A 20,126-nucleotide genomic window follows, 5' to 3' on the forward strand; every position below is an offset into this window, starting at 1 on the left:
ATAATAATAATAAATGTTTCTTGAGCAACTAATCTAATCATATTCGAATGATTTCTGAAGGATCATGTGACACTGAAGACTGGAGTAATGATGCTGAAAATTTACTTTTTAAAAATAGTTTTTTTTTTTATTATTGTAATTAACTATAGCCAGAGATATTGTCAAAAGCATCAAATATTGTAAATATTAAGAGGATTTGGCATTTCCAATTAATGTAGGCCTGTTACAATCTTATTATTATTAGGGCTGTTATTATTATTAGGTTACTTTTATTATTAAACTACTTTTGCCCCACAATAATTTCATAGCTCTTCACCGCATAACTGATGCTCTGTGAGGATAATAAAAGATTAGGCTATTAGCTTACTCCTCATTGAAAATGTTTTTAAAAAGGTATTTTAAAGCAGGTCTATTAATTTATACAATGGATTATAGGCCTGTTATTAAAATTATTAACACTGCAGTCATCAATGAAAATTAAGAGCAGCTTTATTTCATTTCTCTCTTTTTTCACTATGCATGGGCCACAAGATAAATATTAAGGTATAATTCAAGACAGTTATATGCCATATCAGCATATTTTGAAATAGATTTGTCTCCAGTCGTCTCTGAGAGAATATGCGCCATAAATGCAGCATCAGATGCCCTTTCCTCATCACACCTTTGATATACTATTTTCACTCAGATTTGGACAACTTCATCTCATTTACAGTATGTCCAAATGGATGAAGCTTCTGTGTAAAGGCTCTGCATATTTTAGTCTCTACTTGCAGCCTCTTATAGCCCCTGGCCCAAGCTTGCACTTTTTCCCAGCCTGCTTTTCATTGTGCTTTTGTCTCAGGTCAAACAATTATCTTCTCTTGATCCCTAAAGACATTACAATGGAGTCTGGGGTTTAGAGTAGGATTCCACCCCGTCAGAGAGGAGGAAAATAAACAAAGACACAGAGGGGTCACGGCGGATGATGAAGATTTTCACTGACAGGCATATGTTGTACTTTTCGTTACTTTCAATCCTGGATACGCACATAAATATTTCATGAAAACACCCCAATGAAACAATATTAAGGCCTTCGCAACAACTTACTCCACCTCTGAAGCCCAATGGTGGACAAAAGTTGAGAACCATGAATTGGAATTCAAATAGTCAACTAAAGTCAGTTTTTTGGCTCTCATACTCTCATGAGATCTAATCGCTGTGAGAGGCAGTGTACATCATCTCTGAGAAGCTGAATCTAGTCATGAGTGCTCTTGTAAGCAGATAAATGATAGAGGGAGAGGTGAATCTTTATTTCAATTTGCATGTGATTGTCTGAACTGCTCTCTGGAACACTTCTGTTTGCTAACAATTACATCACGCTAATGGGCTGTCATTTGAGCTGAGGTTTCTCCTGGAAATTAGGGATGGGAATTGTAAGTAATTAAATGCCATTTTGTAATTCAGATTCACTTTCCTAAATGATTTCATAAACATTAAGGAATCGCAAACTACACATTCTCCGATTCAAATAAATATAGAATAGTCTGTATTCATGTTGGTTTCATGAGGTTTTGAAAATGTTAAGAAAAGTTTAGATTTAATAGTTCTCCCAAAAATATAATTTACTCACCCTCAATGCGTTCCAAACCTGTATGAGTAAATGATGACAGCATTTACACACTTTTTGGTGAATCCCTTTAAAGGGTTAGTACACCTGAGGGTCCGGAGGGGTCCGATCTATGACATAATTTCCTGGTTGATGTTTTTTTTTTCTACATGTTGGTTGCACAACACTTGGTTGACATGATTTGGTGGATGAAAGTTCATTATAAGTAACTTTGCAACTACTAGTAAACTAGCAGTCATTGGAGTATTAGTAGTCTGTCTTCTTAATATCTACTAACACATTAATTTGACAATTTTCAAACATATTCTACTGACAAGTTACTTTGCAAGCACATACCAACTTATTCTACTAACCCTAACCTAAAAGTCTACTGGCTGGTTGCACTTTATTTTACAGTACGTGTACTTAAATGTACTTATAATGTACTTACAGTGTATTTATATAAGAAAGTTCTGGTAATACAAGGTACAGTAACTACATGGGGAAGGGTTAGGTTTAGGGGTAGGTTCAGGGTTAGTACCTAGTTATTACATAGTTATTTAAATTACTATAATAAGTACATAGTATGTACATGTACATGAGGAACAGGACTGTAAAATAAAGTTCTACCATCACTCTAGTTAGAGTAGTTGCCATGTACTGTACTTATTGTTAGAAGAATGCATAGAGTGGACTATTGAAATAAAGTGTAACTATTTTTTCTTTATAATATCAGGACATGTCAAGCCATAGACCTAATAATATACATTGTCTATTGCATACAAACTGGCTCTTAGTTCTCCACCTTACTGGGGAAACGTCCCTACTGAACCTTTAAAAAAAAAAAAAAAATCTCTCTTAACAATGTAGGAAAAATGTCATGACAACATCCAAATCACTCTGCAACTTTTCACGTCTTGCAGCATACCTGTATTTTTACTTCCAACTATTTTCCAGGTTCTTGAGGATGAGCAGGTCTAGGTGAGATAAATGCGACGGCTGTATATTATAGCCTGGCTTAGTGAACATATTCTGGAAGTGTCTGACACATCGCAGTCATGATGTACAGTTATTTAAGCGTTGTTAACCATAGCTGGCATGGTTACCTGTGACGAAGGGTTAAACAAACCAAGACCTCTCTGTTTAACTGCAGGCTATCCTGGTGTCGGTGGCTCATGTGTCCTGGTGTCAAGCTCTGACCTGCTTGGCTTGATTAGTTGCAGGTCAAAGTTTTTGATTGTTATCTGGCCTGTGTAAGATGTATAGCTTCCTACAGCAAGTGCCCTCAAGGGGCAACACTATCACTCCTGTTTCTGGTATCATGAATGATCGGCCCCATAAAACCTTCAGCCTCATAAAACAAGCTGTCTTAGTCATCAGTGCAGGCCTACAGCAATGGGAGCGAAGTTCCTGAACATAAATTTCACAAAGCTAAGCACTGGAGTTAATAAAGGTATCCCCAGAATTCCCAGGATTGACCTGCTGGGTTAAATCAAGCTGGAAACGAGGACTGGGATGTGATATTCCTGGTACTTATTTGCAAGTAACACCATAAATAACATACACAAACAGAGAGCAGACACTGGGATACACTTACTCGTAGGCTTGACGTACACCTTCAGCTTTAAACATGGCTTCCCACCGAGGTTGGGGTGTGGTGAGGCTGTGGAGACACAGAAAATGTGACAATTACAGACTGATAAATCTGTGTGATTTGACGTGATTTATTTAGAAATGGCTTTAAAGTATAATAATTTGAATGGTTGACCTAAATCACAGAGTAGCCAACCAACCCAAGAACTGAGTTCCACTAATAGAGCACAATGCTGACCACTTTGATTGTGAGGATTTTTTCCTATTTCTCCATGGGGTTACAAAAAAAAAAAAGAAAAAAAAAAAAGAAAATTCAGTAAAGACTTCTGAGCACAGTGTTATAAACTCTTTAATTACTGATAAATAGTTATTAAAATCATACAATACACAAAGGTGTCTACTTCAATTATTAAAAAAATTATCTACTCATCATAAACTGCAAATGATGTGAGTGCAACATAAAACTATTGACTAACAGTCTTTGATTAATAAAGGTTTGGGGTCAGTTTAATAGCACTGCAAGATAGAAAAAGTCAAGACAAAGGCCATGTGGTGCTTCTGACAGTAAACGCACGTGAGATTCAGTCTCGAAGGTAAGGCCATGTCTTCTGACACCATGGCAACCAGGAGCTGTTGTACTCTCTGAACCAGACACAACAGCTGCCTTGAGAGCAATGGACACATTTCCATTACTCTGTTATGTGAGTCTCTCTCGTTCTCAACCACACACACACAAGAGAAACACTTTGAGTCAGTTCTCCATTGAAAGTGTAACTTCGTTCTGGCACTCGTTTCCCCTCATCTCCCTCTGAAGCACACAAATGGATTTTTGGCAATTTTTTTAAGATTGCAAATTGAAAACAAATCACTTTTTCTTTTTTTCTTTTTTTTTTTTTGCCATGAAATGCTTTTCTGACTGCTTTTCAGATACATAAAAATTCATTTAGCAATTACCACAAATCACTCAGCAGCTCAGCTAATGGAGAGCTGATGCAGTCTGCACAAAAAGCTTATTTTGGGTGAATTCTGCACTGACAGGTGTTCTCAAGTGTGTGGATGTGAAATTGGCACAAGTTGTCCACGTGCTGTAAAAAAAACCCTCCCCAAAGGTTACATTTTACTGTTTTTGTACAGTTTTTTTTTTTTTTAAGGTACTTTGACATACCATGTACACAATGGCACTTTAATAGCGCGAGTATACATTATCATTAAGTTGTAAAAGACTAATTAAATATTCTAAAATACTATATAAAAAGTATACAAAATTGTATGTAAAAACACATCAAAGCTAAAGAGTAGCACAACTACTATTTTCCAGTTGCATTCTTAAACACACAGGCATATTTTATTGGTCAGAAAGAAACAACAACAATCAGATCTGCCCCAAAGAAATTACATTTGGTTAAGCCAAAAATGCATCAAAATGAAAGTAAAGACATTTGTGATGTTACAAATTGATTGCTGTTTATTAACATTTTACAAATGACATTTCATCATTAAAATTTATTTAGGTGTAATTAAAATGATCAAACTGAATAAACACACAGAAATGAACATCATTTTGCATGCATGAAGAAAAGTGACAACAAAAGAGATTTTTTTTCCGATTTTTTAAATAAAACAGTTTTTTTTCTGTGGGCTATCAGACATCTGATGTACCGTGTATGTGTGTGTGTGTGTGTGTGTGTGTGTGTGTTTGAAATTCCCATTAGCTGTATTCAAGCACAGAGGCCTGTGAGAATGTCACAGTTGCCATTCACTCAGTCACCCACTCCTGTGGGTCGAGGCGGGGTTCACCCAAAGGTGATGGACATCCTCTATTGTTGTGGGATAACCAAACTAAGCCTCGGTGACCCCCACCCAGTAACCCCATGGCAGAGCCCTTTGCCTCATAACCCCAGGGGCCATGACAGCAACAATATTGATAGTAGCCAAACAGTTCTCTGGAGGAGGAGATGGCCTCGTCTGATGAATAGACAGACTAAGTACTCTCAGCCCAGGCTGCTGTCTGAAACAAAATGTGCACAATAGCGGGTCTCGCACCAAGCGAAAGGGCGGACTACATTAAAAACAGCTCAGGACAGGCATAAGAAACACCCAGCCTCGAGTGCAAACTTTGAACCCTGGGTTCTTTCTTTCCATTCTTTTTTCTGTGATTGACCCGCTTCTGTGTCTCTGTTTTCCCCTCGCAACTGGGATGACAACGTCCCATGGCTGGAAGGAAGGTCTTGGACGCCCCACTGGTTTAGCGACATTTCTGTGACGCCCACCACCTCAAGTTCCTGGACAGCCATGATATTTGAAGCGATACCCATTTGAGAAACCCTGTGCCTGTTTTGGGTCAGGCTAGCAGCACGTTTCCGAATTACAGTAACCTGAAAGGGATGGTTTACTCAAATATGAAAATTCTGTCTGTTTACTCATCCTCGTGCTGTTCCAAAACCTTTTCTTTTTCAGTAATGAGCTGCTCTTTTCTTTTCAGTGAAAGTGCAACTGAAGTTACAGTCTCGAGCTTTTAAAATATCCAAAAGTACCATAAAATTAAGACTTGTGCGCTATATTCAAAGTGTTCTAAAGCCACACAATAACTTTGTGTAAGTTTTTTGTTTTTTTCAGATTCTTGTTCTACTGAAGAAAAATGTCAGAAAGGTTTGTACAAAAAAAAAAAAAAAACATCACAGCAATTCAGAACAATTCTATATTTTGGTGAACTGTTAACAAATCTGTATCACATTCGTACCTTTTTGTATAATCTGCTTATAGCCAAGTCAGAGTTAGGTTTATAAGTAGGGCATGGGTCAGAACACCCCCAAACTTTTTTTTTTTTATTTGTTCTAAAAATCATATTCTTTCGCACAACTTAAATTGTACGAATTTACCACCAATTTGCAAAGTAGTTGTTTCTTTATGATACTTACTTGGGCTTAGAATAACTTTTTAATTTTTAGGTGAGCTGTCTCATTAAAGGGTTAATTCATCCAAAATTATGTCATTAATGACTCACCCTCATGTCGTTCCAAAATGTAAGACCTCCGTTCATCTTCAGAACACACTTTGAGACAGTAGACCGTACACACAGTTTCAATGGAGGGACTGAGAGCTCTCAGACTAAATCTAAAATATCTTAAACTGTGTTCCGAAGATAAACAGAGGTCTTAATATACATTTTAGGATGAACGAACCCTTTAAGATCATGAGGTGTTGATAAAAGTTACCATTATCAACAATACGTTTTTAGAATAGTAAAGGTAATACTACTGTACTTCTTTATTTACAGAAAGCCTTCAGCTTTTCATACCTAACCTTAAAATCTGTTTAGTATTTCTGGCCTCTAAATCTTTGACTGTTATATAGAACAGATGGCCATGAACCATTAGAAATGACTCTTCAGCGATTATTAGGACAAATGTGCTTTTAGCTTTCAAAAGGGCAATTTGTGGGACTATGCTTTTAGGATCAGGTGTCCCGACACACAATGGGAGGTTTATAGTCATAAGCAGAGCTACAGCTTGGGTCCCCTTGAGCCCCAAACCTCTGAACTGCCGAGCTCTTGAGGGCACAGTGCCATTTCTAAGGCAACCCGTACATTGCAAGCATGTCGAGCGGTAAAAATCATGCTGTTCTACTTAATGAGCTGCATTCATTTAGGATAAAAAGCTGCATTCTTTTATCACACGAAAACTTTGCTCTCAAAGTCCCTTCTTTCTTCTTAAAGCTGGAATAAACACACACACACATAAATACAGAAAAAAAGCATAAGTGAGAATAAAATAAGGGGGGAAAAACAAAAAGAGGAGATATTGCCTCATTAATGCATCCTGCGTTGCTGCCCTGAGCCTTTTCCTTTTGCCTGTGCCCAGCGGGAGCCCTTTTTATCAGGCCAAAAGGACACCTTTCACAAGACCATTAGTGAAACAGGACCAGATGCACACCGGCAAATTCCCCCCTGTCATGCAAGAGAGAGCAAAAGAAGAGTTTAAAGCAGAACCCCGCTCGATTCGTCCGGCAAGGTGATGGTGTGACCTTGAGGCAGTGGGCGGGCTGCCTCCGGAAGACGAGGTGTCAGGCATGCCATCCGGGCACAATCCCGAGCCAAAAACTCCCCCTCCAGGTTAATGGCTTTTACCTGTTGTTGTCTGAAAAATGGTAATTGCTGGCACCCCAGAAGCTTTGGATGCAATTACCCCCTTCAGGATCCTTCTGTTAAATATGATTTGACCAATCAGCATAATTTAGACAGTTACGCATGATGGCCTTGGTAACTGGTTTTGCACCGATCTCATCCAGAGCGGCAAAGTGCACAGCTAATAGTGCACAAGTCATTCAACAAATTGACATTTTCATCAGGCGGACGCATCAGGACACTGCCAAACTCTGCTCCCAAGAGAGTTCAGGAGAACTGGCCTTTCTGCCTCGACAACTCTGATTAAACTCCTAGACATTCAAATCGCTATAATAAATGTCTCCAGCTCTAACTGCACCACATGCGAATCCAACTAACGCCATAGACAGTCCCTCCAGAAAAACGCAGATTTTTTGTTGTGATTGTTGCGGGCAAAAATCCTTGATTTTGCGGCACGTATTCTTAAAAAATGCGATGGAATATGCGGGAAATTTTTGCAATTTTATGCGATGAAATCACGTGAACTTGCAAAAACTGCGGTTTGATGAAAAAGAGAAAAAAAGGTGATTCCCCCAACACCTTTTTCTCACTAGGCTACTACCTAAATGTAAAGAGTAATTTCTTATTACTTCCTATGATAAACGAGCACACTAAATCACAGAATATTTAAGTTGCAATCTCTTACAGGAACGTAAATTATTTTACATACTACTAATATAATTACAACTGTAAGTTTTTGGTACTGTTCTGTAACAAAAAAAAAAAACAATCTTACAACTGTAAAGATGCATCAACTTCTGAATGAAACTACAACAGTGTTAGTAGCCTAGTGAGAAGGGGGTGTTGGGGGAATCACCTTTTTTTCCTCTATTTCATCAAACCGCAGTTTTCGCAAGTTCTCGCAATATAATTTGGCTCCACTGTCATGTAACAAATCGGGAAACTGCTTCGCGCGTTCTTTTGCATTTATTTTTGTTGGCTAATAAGAATGATTTGCGCGCTTCAAGTTTCCCCCTGGTTTCACCGCAGGGTTTGCAGATGATGTTCACGTCACGTAATTACGTCACTTCATAAGGTTCCCATGGCATTAGGGGGGAAATGGCGCTTTACTTGTGTGAAGTAAACGGAACATTTTTAAACTTTCTGCTAACATATATGTGAGTTTTTTGCAATGAAAATACAGGGATTATGAAATCATGCTAGCCCCGCATATTTCGCTTTCTGAAATCGGCAATTTATGCGGCAAAAGAGCGGCGTATTTGAAAAAATGCGACCCCGCATAAATATGCGGCCTTTGGCTATTTATGCATTAAATCAGGCGATCGCATAAACATGTTTTTCTGGAGGGACTGCAGAAATTTAAATTATGGTAATAACTTAATTTTTAACTCATTTTGATATGTCTACAGTGGCTGCCACAGAAAAAGAGTGGTCCACCTGCCATGCCATAACAAATGGCAAAAGTTTTCTAAAGAACATACTTTTACTCTGCAGAAATGTTGTACTGTATATGTCAACATGGACACATAAACAAGAGTTTGAGTCCCAAAAAAAGAGGAGAAGCAATGCATACATATATATATTAAAGTCATATCTGGGAAATTTCAGGAGACATACATGTATGTTACTCTTTGTTTACTCTGGTAAAACCCAGCCACTCTAGATGAGTCACTGTATACAACATTGTGCATAACAAATTTGATTTATCTAAATTCATGGTGTGTACCCTGTAATTTTCAGTTTCAGTTACACTTTGCATTCAGTGCCCTAAACCATATTGTTATAGCATTAACCAAAGATTGACTGGCACGTATTTTATTTGTTCATTCAGCCGTATGTCTCTAGACACCACATAACAGGATTCAGCAGACTGAACCATGTGGCACATGTTATTGATCAGATGTTGTTGTGAAGTCTGCACGTCCTTATCAAGTCTGCCTTTGCCCTCTACACCCCAATTCCTGTAACCCAAGAACCATCAGTTCAGTGAATGATTGCACCCTGGGGCCATACTGACACCTGGTCACAAAAAAACACAGGGTTCGAAATTGAGGATTGAGTGTAAGAAAGGAAAAGGTTACTCACAGATGTAGTAGTATTCATGGCCTGGACGGAACTCGAAGCCCAGAGAGAAGGGTGTGAACAGCTGGAACTTCTCTGAGAACTTGAGGGGCCCATTCGGACTCATTGGGCGGTTGCATTCCCAGCGCTTGAAGCCTTTCATGTGGTGGTTGCATGTGGTGTAGCCATCATAGTTGACCATGTAAAGGATGTAGCGTTCCATGCGCTCCTGAGGAAGATGGTCCTCATAGTGTGGACAGTAGATGTCCAGGTAATCGTTGATGGCCACCTCCACTGTGTATTCACCATGCAAGAATCTGAAAAAGTAAACACAAACAACTTACTTGAGATCCACAAAACTGCAAAAAAAATATCACAATGACAGGCAGAAGATTGAGAATGTAACATCTTTTAACACAAAACTCGAAAAAGAAATTGCTAGTAGCTCCTGTCACTCATAGTGGAGATATTTTCCATGTTGTATGTGACAGGACGGGATTGGTTGAGGGGGACTTGGAGCCAAGGGCTGAACTGACTGGAATGACCAAGTGGAAGTGGATGAGCAGAGATTGACAGGGCTTCACAGAGAAAAAGCCACTTCATTAAGGGGTTTCACATGGTCTGGCTTCAGCCCAGCTCTTCTGAAATGAGTTTGCTGGCTGGGGCAATTTAAGACACAAATTGAGCACCTGCAGGAAGGTATGACTCGAGACGCAAAAAAACTGCACTTACTTCAGAGGGTCTGTGACACATACACTGGTACTAAAACGCATTTGGATACTTAAAAGGAGAGTTCACCCGAAAATAATAATTATGTCATCATTTACTCACCCCAAGCCAATTTATTCACCCTGAAGTGACATGTTTGTCTTTCTTCTGTGAAACACAGTAGTTTTGCTTGAAAAGTGAGATAGTTTTTGTTTTATTTTTCTGATATTAAATATGGCTTTTTATTGACTAATCTGATAGGATCCAGCCATAGCTTAATACTGTATGTGGTTTTTACCTTTCAAGAAAACAAGAAGTATTGTAGAGAGAAACAGCAAGACACACATGTGTGAGTTCTTCAGATCCTCTTTTTTTGTCCTCACTATGAAGATTACATGACTAAGATCTAACGGCTCCAGCCGAGAGACTCTAATGGTTTGTCACCAATGCAGTTGACACACCTGCTCCATCCTCTATTCTCTATGCCATCAAAGCAGCCCCCTTCACTACAGACAGTACAGAACATAAGACAGCAAACTCAAATCAAGTGTTCACACTAAAAGAAGACATACCAGGGTGCTTCATCCAATTTAGAAGATTCTCAAAGTCAACAAAACCCTATACACATAAAGGTCTGTGCCAACTGGCCTACATTCATACTAAAATAGAATCTCATAAAAGACAGATTTGAATCGTTCTACACAGTCAGTGACTCATGCTTTATAAAAACACAGATGATGCAAGAATGACACAAAATATTAAAAAGCATGTCATGTAGTGTAACCATCAAATAAAAAGTAATAATGTATTTTCCTTATATATGTCTTGAATACATGAGTCTATACACATTTGTTTTCAAAAATGTGTTTGTTTTTCACAAATATCATGAATTATTTACTCATAAATCTACACACGTTTTTGGGGAGTTGCACCACATGACATTTTACAACCTGAACCTTTACATATTATAAAAAGGTCAAATTTAATATTTTAAGAGACTAATTGATCCAAATGTTTCTGAATGTTAGTTCATAATACATTACTTGGATTTTGCAGAAAAAGGTTTCTCTAGAGATAATAAAAGAACACTGACTTTTAAAATATTTTTTTCTTAATTAAATTAATTCATATTACTGATCCTGACTTAGTAAAAATATTCTACAAGGAAGGTCTTTGATCCAACAACCCTAACAGTGTTAACCTTACAAAAAACAGGATGCATTGTAGACACAGACATAATAAAAGACACATGCATGTATATGAACTTGAGATATTAAAACCCTTTAATTTTGTCCACAGTGTGAAAATTACATTCATAAGATCCAAAAGCTCCAGCTGAGAGACTGTTATGCAGAAAAGTGCAGGCCACACCCCTGCTTTTTTTTTTTTTTTTTTTGCAAGAGATAATATATTACACCACCCTGACATTTTCGTCAAGTTAATTTTGTGTGGCTTTTGAATTTGTCCAAATTTGTCCGAAAAAGGTTTCTTAGCAGTAAGCATAAAACTGCCTACCTAGAAAAGTCTTTGCATTTGGACCACGTCTATGATCTGGAGGCAGGTTTTTGGAATGAAACTATAGACTTTTACAAACTATAAAACGCCCTCCCCCAAAAATCTAATCACATGATACACAAAGAAAACTCAAAAGCTGCTTCGCTTTGCAGACTGTGAGTGAAGTCTACATTAATCAGAACATCACATGGCTCTGTTTTCTGGAAGTCTTTGAGGGGATAGAGGGCAGGGACAGGGCCAGGGGGTGAGGGGGCAGTAGGCGGGGGTTTGAAGTGAGATTTGGCATCAGATGACAGCTAATCTAGGTCTGGAATTACTGCCAAAGGGCCAAGCCAGGCCAAACACCAGCTGTAGCAGCACAAGCTAAAACTGAAGCTCCTCCAGACGTCTCCTTGCCTTATCACCGAGGCTCAGAGAACAACCCCCTTCACACTGCATGACTTTATCCCTTTCTCCAATTTTGTGTGTCACTTTCTTCTTTGGCCATCAGCAATATATGAAACCCCCATGTCATATGATCGATGACCTAGACTACATCACTGATGCTGTCTTAGTTCGCCTTGTATCCAACAAGCTCAATAAAACATCTTGGAAAAACAACCCATGTTCATCTCACACCGCCTCAGCAAAAAGCACCTCGATATTTCTCTCCCTGGCAGGGGAAAACGTTTCGTTCTCCCCAGAGATGCATGTACTCTGTCTTATTTTCTTGTTATGAGTTTTTGTGTCAGTTTGCCTTTAATCACGGCTTTCCAGTAAACGATATCGAGAGCTGAGCGTAGAGTAATGGGAGCAGAACTCTGCCATAGGACCCTCCTGATGTTTACGGAACTCTAAATTTAATCACCCTGCCATAAAAACATGTGTTAGCGGTCCTTTAATGCAAAGTGCGTTATCATTACTACACATTCCGCGGGTCAGGCATATCTCTTTCAGATTCATATGGTGCATTAAGCCTTAACAAATCAATATCAATGCCCCGTCCCCTCTTTCACTCCCAGATGTCATTAAATCCGGAGGAGTAGGCCAAATGATCCGACACACTGAGGCAACACGTCATTCCATTTGATTCAAAAGTATCTTGGTATAAAAAATGACCTTACAGCCGATGGCTGGTGGGTACGGTGGTGGGGGTGGGATGTGACAGATGGAAATATCAATAAGTAAGCTCAGAATGTTTAGAGAGAGCTAATGCGTGCAGTTAGGTGAGCTCGCTTCATCAATCACACTGTAGGCACTGGTCTACTTCCTCCTCGAGTCCTCAGAGCATAGTCCCGATCAGACCTCCCTGAACTCTTTCTCCACTGCTACATCAACATCTGATCTCACATCAGCTCTAAATGAGCTGTATAGTCTCCCTTTCACAGTCGGATATTTTCATCATGTCTACAATCCAGTTAGAACCAAAGAAAGGTTTTACAGTCTGGTGCCAAAAAGAACCTTATTAGGTTTACAAATATCATTTTCTTTCGCCTTTTTCTCTCAAGCAAGAAAAATCACACGGGAGATATGTTGATTTAAGGACAACAATGAAACTTAATGGAGAACAAAATGGACTTTTGCTGAAGTTTTCTGCTACTCAAAACTTTACTATAAAAATAAGGCCCTCAATATCAAACTCTTCATAGGAAATCGCCAAGATTTGTCAAGATAAACTGCCAAGCTTGTCAAAACTTGTCAAGATAAACTGTGTAATCAAATGGCAAAAAGCATGAACTCTTGTGAACCAAATGATCTGAGCTATGTACCTACTTCCCTTAGATTTTTTCAATTTATTTTATTTTTTTATGTCAGTTTCTTCTGTTTTATTTTAGGAGTAAATTCTGGGCAACGTCCCGCAAGTTCATTTAAAAGAGATCCAGAAAGAGATCTGAAGAACCTATAATTTAACATCAATATTTTTAACCTCTAAAGAGTACAAAATTCTGCAATTATGGCGAAGCAAAGAACTATGTATGCCTTTAATGCTAAACGTGTGATAATATTCTTTCTCGTCCCATCTGGAGGATTTTATGTGTGCAGAAAATCCATCTTTGGATTTCTGGGGCTCTTTGGGTCTTTGGTTTATTCTTCAGCCACTATCATTCCAACAGGACTTCAATTAATTAGACCAAACCACTCTAGTTTGGCATGTTTAGAAGGAGGGTGACTCTCAGGCCGAACTTTCCTGGTGTTGCGGTCAAAGTCGGTGTTTGAAGTGCCGTGATTTACGGCAGTGTCTGGAGGACAGAGAGCCTCAGATCCAGATTTCAGATCTTCCTTTAACAAATGTTTGCACGTAGAAGAGTCTTGTTTTCCAGGCCATAGTAGGAAGCATCTTTAATGGAAGAGGTTAAAACCAAGCAACTAGATTAGATAAGACAGAATCCATGATTTATCATGGTATTTAGAGGCTTCTGGCTGGTATACACAAAGTAATTTGACTATTAGAGTCTTTAATGTGTCTCTCTCAAGCAATGTTGTGAATTTCAGAATTGGACTAATGAAGTGGAAAAGTGGTTTTGAGGGTTTTATAAATGAAACATTTAAGGATTGTATTACTACAACCACTGAAGGTTGGGGTCGGGTGGGGGGTTTACAGTTGTATAAAGACAGTCCAGCTGTCCGGAAGGAGAGAGAAATAAGACAATGTTATTCATCTTTAGAAAGCCCTGCACTTTGAGCCAAGTCATTCATTATATTTTACATTGCTTTTTGCCACAGAGCAGATGCTAAAGTTTGTCTAACTCTGCCAGGTCAAACAGAAACAGTGTCTGAAAGTCTTGTGGAGTTTTGCCCTCATTTAGAAGTTCTTGTTGGTTTTCTCTGTCCTGAACCTTTAGTTGAGTTCCAGCCAAAGCAAATATGTGTGTTTATTCTGCAATTAACCAATGACCTGGCTATAATAGTTTAGGGCAAACATAGCCAGTTAATAACCTGGCACAAGCCTCAGACACATCAGGTGTAATTCTCCCTCAAACGCATCACCACCTCAGGCATGCTGCAAGGCTATGTGCTGGGCCCACATGAGTTTTGAGGTTTTGATGGCAGGTTAGTTCTGGTGTCAGGGGCTTAGCAGCACATTCCATGCTGATGTTTATGCCTAAATGAGGGGGAGGGTAGACAGTTTAGCATGTGTGTGTTTGTAAGCATGTGTGTGAGAATGGTCCTTTGTGCCGACGGCTCTGGGTCTGGAACCCATTTCCACACGCTCAGCTTGGGCTTGGTCTGTGGACCACCTCTCCCCATGTGGAACATGTTTATTGTTCTTTGTGTCAGGCAGACGCCGAGACCTCCATGGCCCCCTCCTCCTCCCACAACTACCCGCAATCTCTCTTGTTATTTCAACTCTGTTTGAGCAATTTTTCTATCACAGCATTTATGCAAACGTTATCCCAGCTGACATTTGGCCAGGGCTAAAAAAACGCTGTCAAGGTATGTGGGTGTGAGTGTGTGTATGTGGGGGTTCAGAAAAATAAAGCAAACAAAAAAGATGAAGAATAGGACAGAGTACCCGGGGGACAAAACACATGTGCCCTGTGTGAGAGGAAAAATAATAGCTGTTTTAGCTCCTCTTTTAACACAAATGTCTAGTTATATGTTTAGGTAAGTAGGTCTGTGTGTCTGCAATTATCCAGGTGCTGTGTATTCACATGTTCACATTGACCTTCTCTTTACACGGTGTCCTCATTTACTTTGGACCGCTGTTAGATAAAAGTTCCCTTCCTTGCTGTGACAGAACACCCTCCTGTTTAATTACTTTTTTATGCTTCGGCCTGCTTTGTGAGACCTTTCAGTCACTGAAAGAATGTGGTAGAATATAGAAGTGACCATTACAGTCCGGCAAATGAAAGGACAGCAGACAAATCTGTGTTCTATCATCAAAAGCATGTTCAGATAGCAGATGTGCTGGGATGCTTTCTGTCATTGTACTGCGGCTCTAATGGGCTACTAATGGAGGATGTTTACACACACACACAATGGCTTCACTCCTCAGTTCAGGTACTCTGCATGTTTACATCCTTGTATGTACTAACTGCTTATGCATATTCATCTTTTGAATATACTTACTGGGCTTTTTGCCTGTAATCAATCAGAACAGGACAGAAGAAATTATGAAAATTGGGGTCAGAAATTACTTTATTTTATTATAAACATGCTGTTTTGTGCTTATTTTTTATAGACAGTGTGGTCTAAAAGACTGAGACCATTACCATTAGTAAAAATTACAGTAGCAGTGATATTAAAGAATCTGTTTGATACAGTTTATTTTTACGGATTACAGTTGTTGATTATTTTGAATTATTACATGGCAAATAACTAATAAATGATATTACAATTTTATATTTTTATAATTCAGGTATCAATTTAGAGATTAGCAAAATATTACCAACCTTGTCTCATAAAAGTACGTACCTCTGTGGACGTTTTGTGCAACACCATTTTTATGTACATTGCCTTACGTTTCACCGCAGTTTCAAAGAAAAATGTCCACTGAATGGCACTAAAACACTGGTTTGTGAACCCTGGCACACTTTTATTTAGTTGAAATAGCTACTTATTGCTGTGTTTTTATTATGATGTTTCTGGTACATATTACGGTAGTTCAGAATTAAGATATCCAGGGACTGTTGCTAAAAGTTAATGCTCTATCGCATTAGAAATAATAACCTACACCAAACCCAACCCCAACCCTGAAACTACCCGATAGTGTTAATAAATGCAAAACTGATGATATAAAAATACATTTGCTGATGCAACCGTGCCATTTCAACTTCCTTATGTGCAGATTTGAACTGCTTTGTAGAACCATGGTTACATGGGATTCGAACCAGAGTTCCTCAACTCTCCAGGCTGTTTCCATGAGCTACTACAAACAACCTACCACAGCTGTAAACCCATATATGTATGCAGCTGGATATGTGCAACTATAATGTTCAAAAGCATCAGTTTTCAAACCTCCCAGCATATTAATATTGCCATAACATGATTATCTTCAAGTAATTGTGCGAAAATTATCCTTTATTAATCGAAACTCTTTAAATTTGTGTGAAAAGGAATAAAAGACGTCGGAGTTTTACTGCCTCTAGTGTTCCTTTATTTTAGAAACTGCATTGATGTATTTATTGGTATATATTTTGCATCTTGCTAAAAAGTGCACTCAGGTACATTTATGCCATGAGATTACATAGAATATTGCAGTTAACAGTGTTATTAAATTATTAGTGTTTTAGAGATCAAGTGAGCGTTAAATGGCTGAAAAAAATCGAAGTGTAAAAAATAGGGGAAATTAGCAACCACACTTAAATGTCAATAACAACTATACTGGATGATACCAAATAATAAGAAGAAAAAGAAAAATTTTGTCCAGTAACCAATATATTATGCGTTCTTAAAATATTTATAATCTCCAAAAAAAAAAAAAAACATTCACAGAAAAAAATTACAATACAAACATTTTTTACAAGACTTTTCAGATTTTGAATCCCAGATTGTCAGTGTAGTCTCAGACACTTGGCCACCACTGTATTTATGACTTTTTCCTTTTAAATGAACTTTTCTCTAACTTTACGATAAATACTGTTATTATGAGCTGAGGATATCTGGCATTTATCTCAAATCTGCTCGTTTGGATCTCATCGTCACCACGAGCTCTGACGGCGAGTGTAATGAGGCTTCTGGGATTTAATGGCTCAGCTAAGAAACTTCTCTCTCGTACCTGCAGATGCCTGTTGAGAAGACATTCTGCATCCTGTCTTTATCCCTCACCTCCCCCAAAACACCCACTGCCTAAAACACACACCGTACCGTCTTTAACAACACACACAACACTTAAAACAATGCAAACCACAGACGACACACAGACTTACTACAACACACACAATATCTCACCCAAAATACATACTCCTCTGAGTAAAAAAACGATTTATTTCCTCCCAAATCCAACATAAAATAACAATCTATCTGCAAGGTTGTGGAAGCAGGGGAAAAACAACACATTTGCAGACTCGTGTGTGTATGTGTGTGTGAGGGAAAAAGAAGGGAACAGCAGTAGTTTTATGGGTGGTAATGGCAGATGAGAGAGATTAACAAGGATTTTTCAAGCACACACACCTTCAAAACGCATCTGCACTTCGACATAACTTTTTAAAATGATATCACTAGCACAATCCTTATGGTATAATATTTACTTCTATAGTTTAGGTATACACACACACACACACACACACACACACACACACACACACACACACACACACATACTGTATTTAATTATAATTATTAAGATTTTTATAATAATAAAACAATTATAAAATATTCAATTATATTTATTAATGTATTACACTTCAGCTTACACACCTATGGCTAATCACAGAGACTTTAACATTTAGTTGAACATCTTTTAAACAGCATCCTAAATTCGAGCCACTTTGGAGAAAGTTTCCATAAAAATCAATACTGTGCAAAAAAACGTAGACCAACTGGCATTAAATCCTAAATCATCACTACTTCTAAAGTATCCAAAGAGCAGCAACATTTTAATCAAATCTGTTCACCCCTTCAGCTTGACTGTATGCAAAAATAAAACGTTTGGGGTCGCGATCCAGTAAGACATCTCTGGGGTTCTCGGCTCTCTAATCGGTGTTAAAAAAATGTGAAAGCTAATACCGGCTTTCTCTACTTATTTGAGCAATCATAATTTTAACATCTGAGCAGCAAATCAGCATATTAGTATGACTTCTGAATAATTATGTGACACTGAAAACTGAAGTATTGAAACTGAAAATTCAGCTTTGCTATCACAGGAATAAATTGTAATAATAGTTCATAATAATATTGTTTTTTCTTAATTTATGATTGAATAACTGCTCAACTTGTTGAGCATAAGAGACTTCTGTCAAAAAATTAACCACAAAATATTAAATAGTGTTTAAATAAATTCTGAAAACATCTGGGCCAGTGATGCATGGAAAATATACAGAGAGGTTGAGTGCAAACGTTAACCCTTTTTACCTTGCCATATGCCATATATAATCACTTTCAGGCTGCATGAAGTGTGAATTTTATGGCATGGTACCAGATTACTCCGATTAAAGGGAATGAAATCCACTCTGTGCACGTCTCGTCCTCTAGGGGCTGCTGGGAACCGCGCTGTGCGATTGTGAGTGCTTTTCTCCACAGTGTGATAACATGCTGTTTTTCTCATCATGGGGTGAGTAAACACCTGTCTTAGAAAATACACCATCGCAAACAAACAAGCAAGAGCGCAGCGAGAAGCTCGTGCGTGCTGACGTGTGTGTACACATGCATGTAAAACTAAACACATGCATATGCAGGAAAACTTGTAAACACCTTTCTCGACTCGCACACACACACACACACACACTCTCTAATGCCCTCAGCCTAATTGTCACTACCATAACAAACACACAAAAGAGTTGCTCTCGGGTTTCTGTCTCTAGGCGTAAAAGTGACTGGGTTTGTCAGAGGGCATCAAACAGAAAATGATGGTAATGCCGTGCACTCTAAAGCTAAGTGTATCACCCGTCCCACTCTCCCTGACCTGCCCTCTTTGTCTTTTTTAACACCATTAGTAAAGTGCAGTGTAATAGCGTTATAAGCCCGCCCCGGCCCGCAGGAGAAGGATTGGGTGACAGACTCTCATCCACTCGGCTGCTCTCATCTTGTCCGGCCTCTTTTAAAAGGGCTTGATGTATTCTTTTCTTTCTCGTCATGTGTACCATCGTTTCCTTAGCATCACCCCACTCTGTCAAACATCTTACGCTGAATTCTTCCCCCTAAAAGCACTAATCACTGTTCTCTGTGCTTTTCTTGAAGTTTGGACATAGTGCTAACCCAAAGTGTACCTGTGGCTGTCTATTTTTTTTTGAGAAAGGGGAATCATGTGTAATCCGTGGCTTCTTTGCAGAATGTCTGCTTTCTCTAACAAAAAGGAATAAGAAAAACACCAGGGAATATGATAAAACTTAGAAAAAAGGTACAAAACTGTTACTAAGTTTGTACCCATTTACTTCAGGTACAGGTGTGTACTTCTAAATTTAAATGTACATTTAATGTATTAATAAGTACCATTTAGGGGTAAGTGAGGCACAAATAGAGAGAGTAATCATTGTGTTTATGCATGTGTGTATGAGTGAAATGATACCAAAACATCCTTTAATTAGTTACATAGCATTTTTGTTATATGAATGCCACAAGCAATTCGTAATTTTGCCATTTTGCCAAAAAACGTCTGCCATTTTGCAAACTACAGCCCAAAACATCAGCCATAAAAATATATTTCTCCATTCCAAATTATTTAATTATAATTTTTTTTTTTTACTAAACATTATACATTGTTTTGATAGGCTTTACATTTTCTACTCTCTCTCTGCTGCCTATGATGTCTAAGCTCAGGATAGTTGCTGCTGATTAGCCTGTTAGCATCATATCAAAACTTTCCTTCTGCTACAGAGTAAATAGTCACACAGCATTCATGGCTCAGGTGATTAGCTCAAAAACAAGTCTCCAAAATGCACACACCACCTGAGCGACAGCATT

The 20,126-nt window shown here is 38.4% G+C and overlaps 1 protein-coding gene across 2 annotated transcripts in view; it reads right to left on the bottom strand.

The window, feature by feature from the left end:
• The window catches only part of LOC113055063 (ephrin-A2-like), a 116,776-nt gene that overhangs the window by 3,306 nt on the left and 93,344 nt on the right, over window positions 1-20,126 (bottom strand). The window contains exons 2-3 of one of the 2 annotated variants that reach the window (XM_026221014.1): window positions 9,387-9,679; window positions 3,183-3,248 (exon numbers count right to left, since the gene is read on the bottom strand). In XM_026221014.1, the coding sequence (XP_026076799.1) occupies window positions 3,183-3,248; window positions 9,387-9,679 (359 nt within the window). Of the gene's footprint in view, window positions 1-3,182; window positions 3,249-3,514; window positions 7,125-9,386; window positions 9,680-20,126 lie in introns of those variants that run through there. The other variant, XM_026221015.1, reaches the window with a different exon arrangement.

Source organism: Carassius auratus, chromosome 36, assembly GCF_003368295.1.
Source record: "Carassius auratus strain Wakin chromosome 36, ASM336829v1, whole genome shotgun sequence".
Taxonomy (NCBI): Eukaryota; Metazoa; Chordata; class Actinopteri; order Cypriniformes; family Cyprinidae; genus Carassius; species Carassius auratus.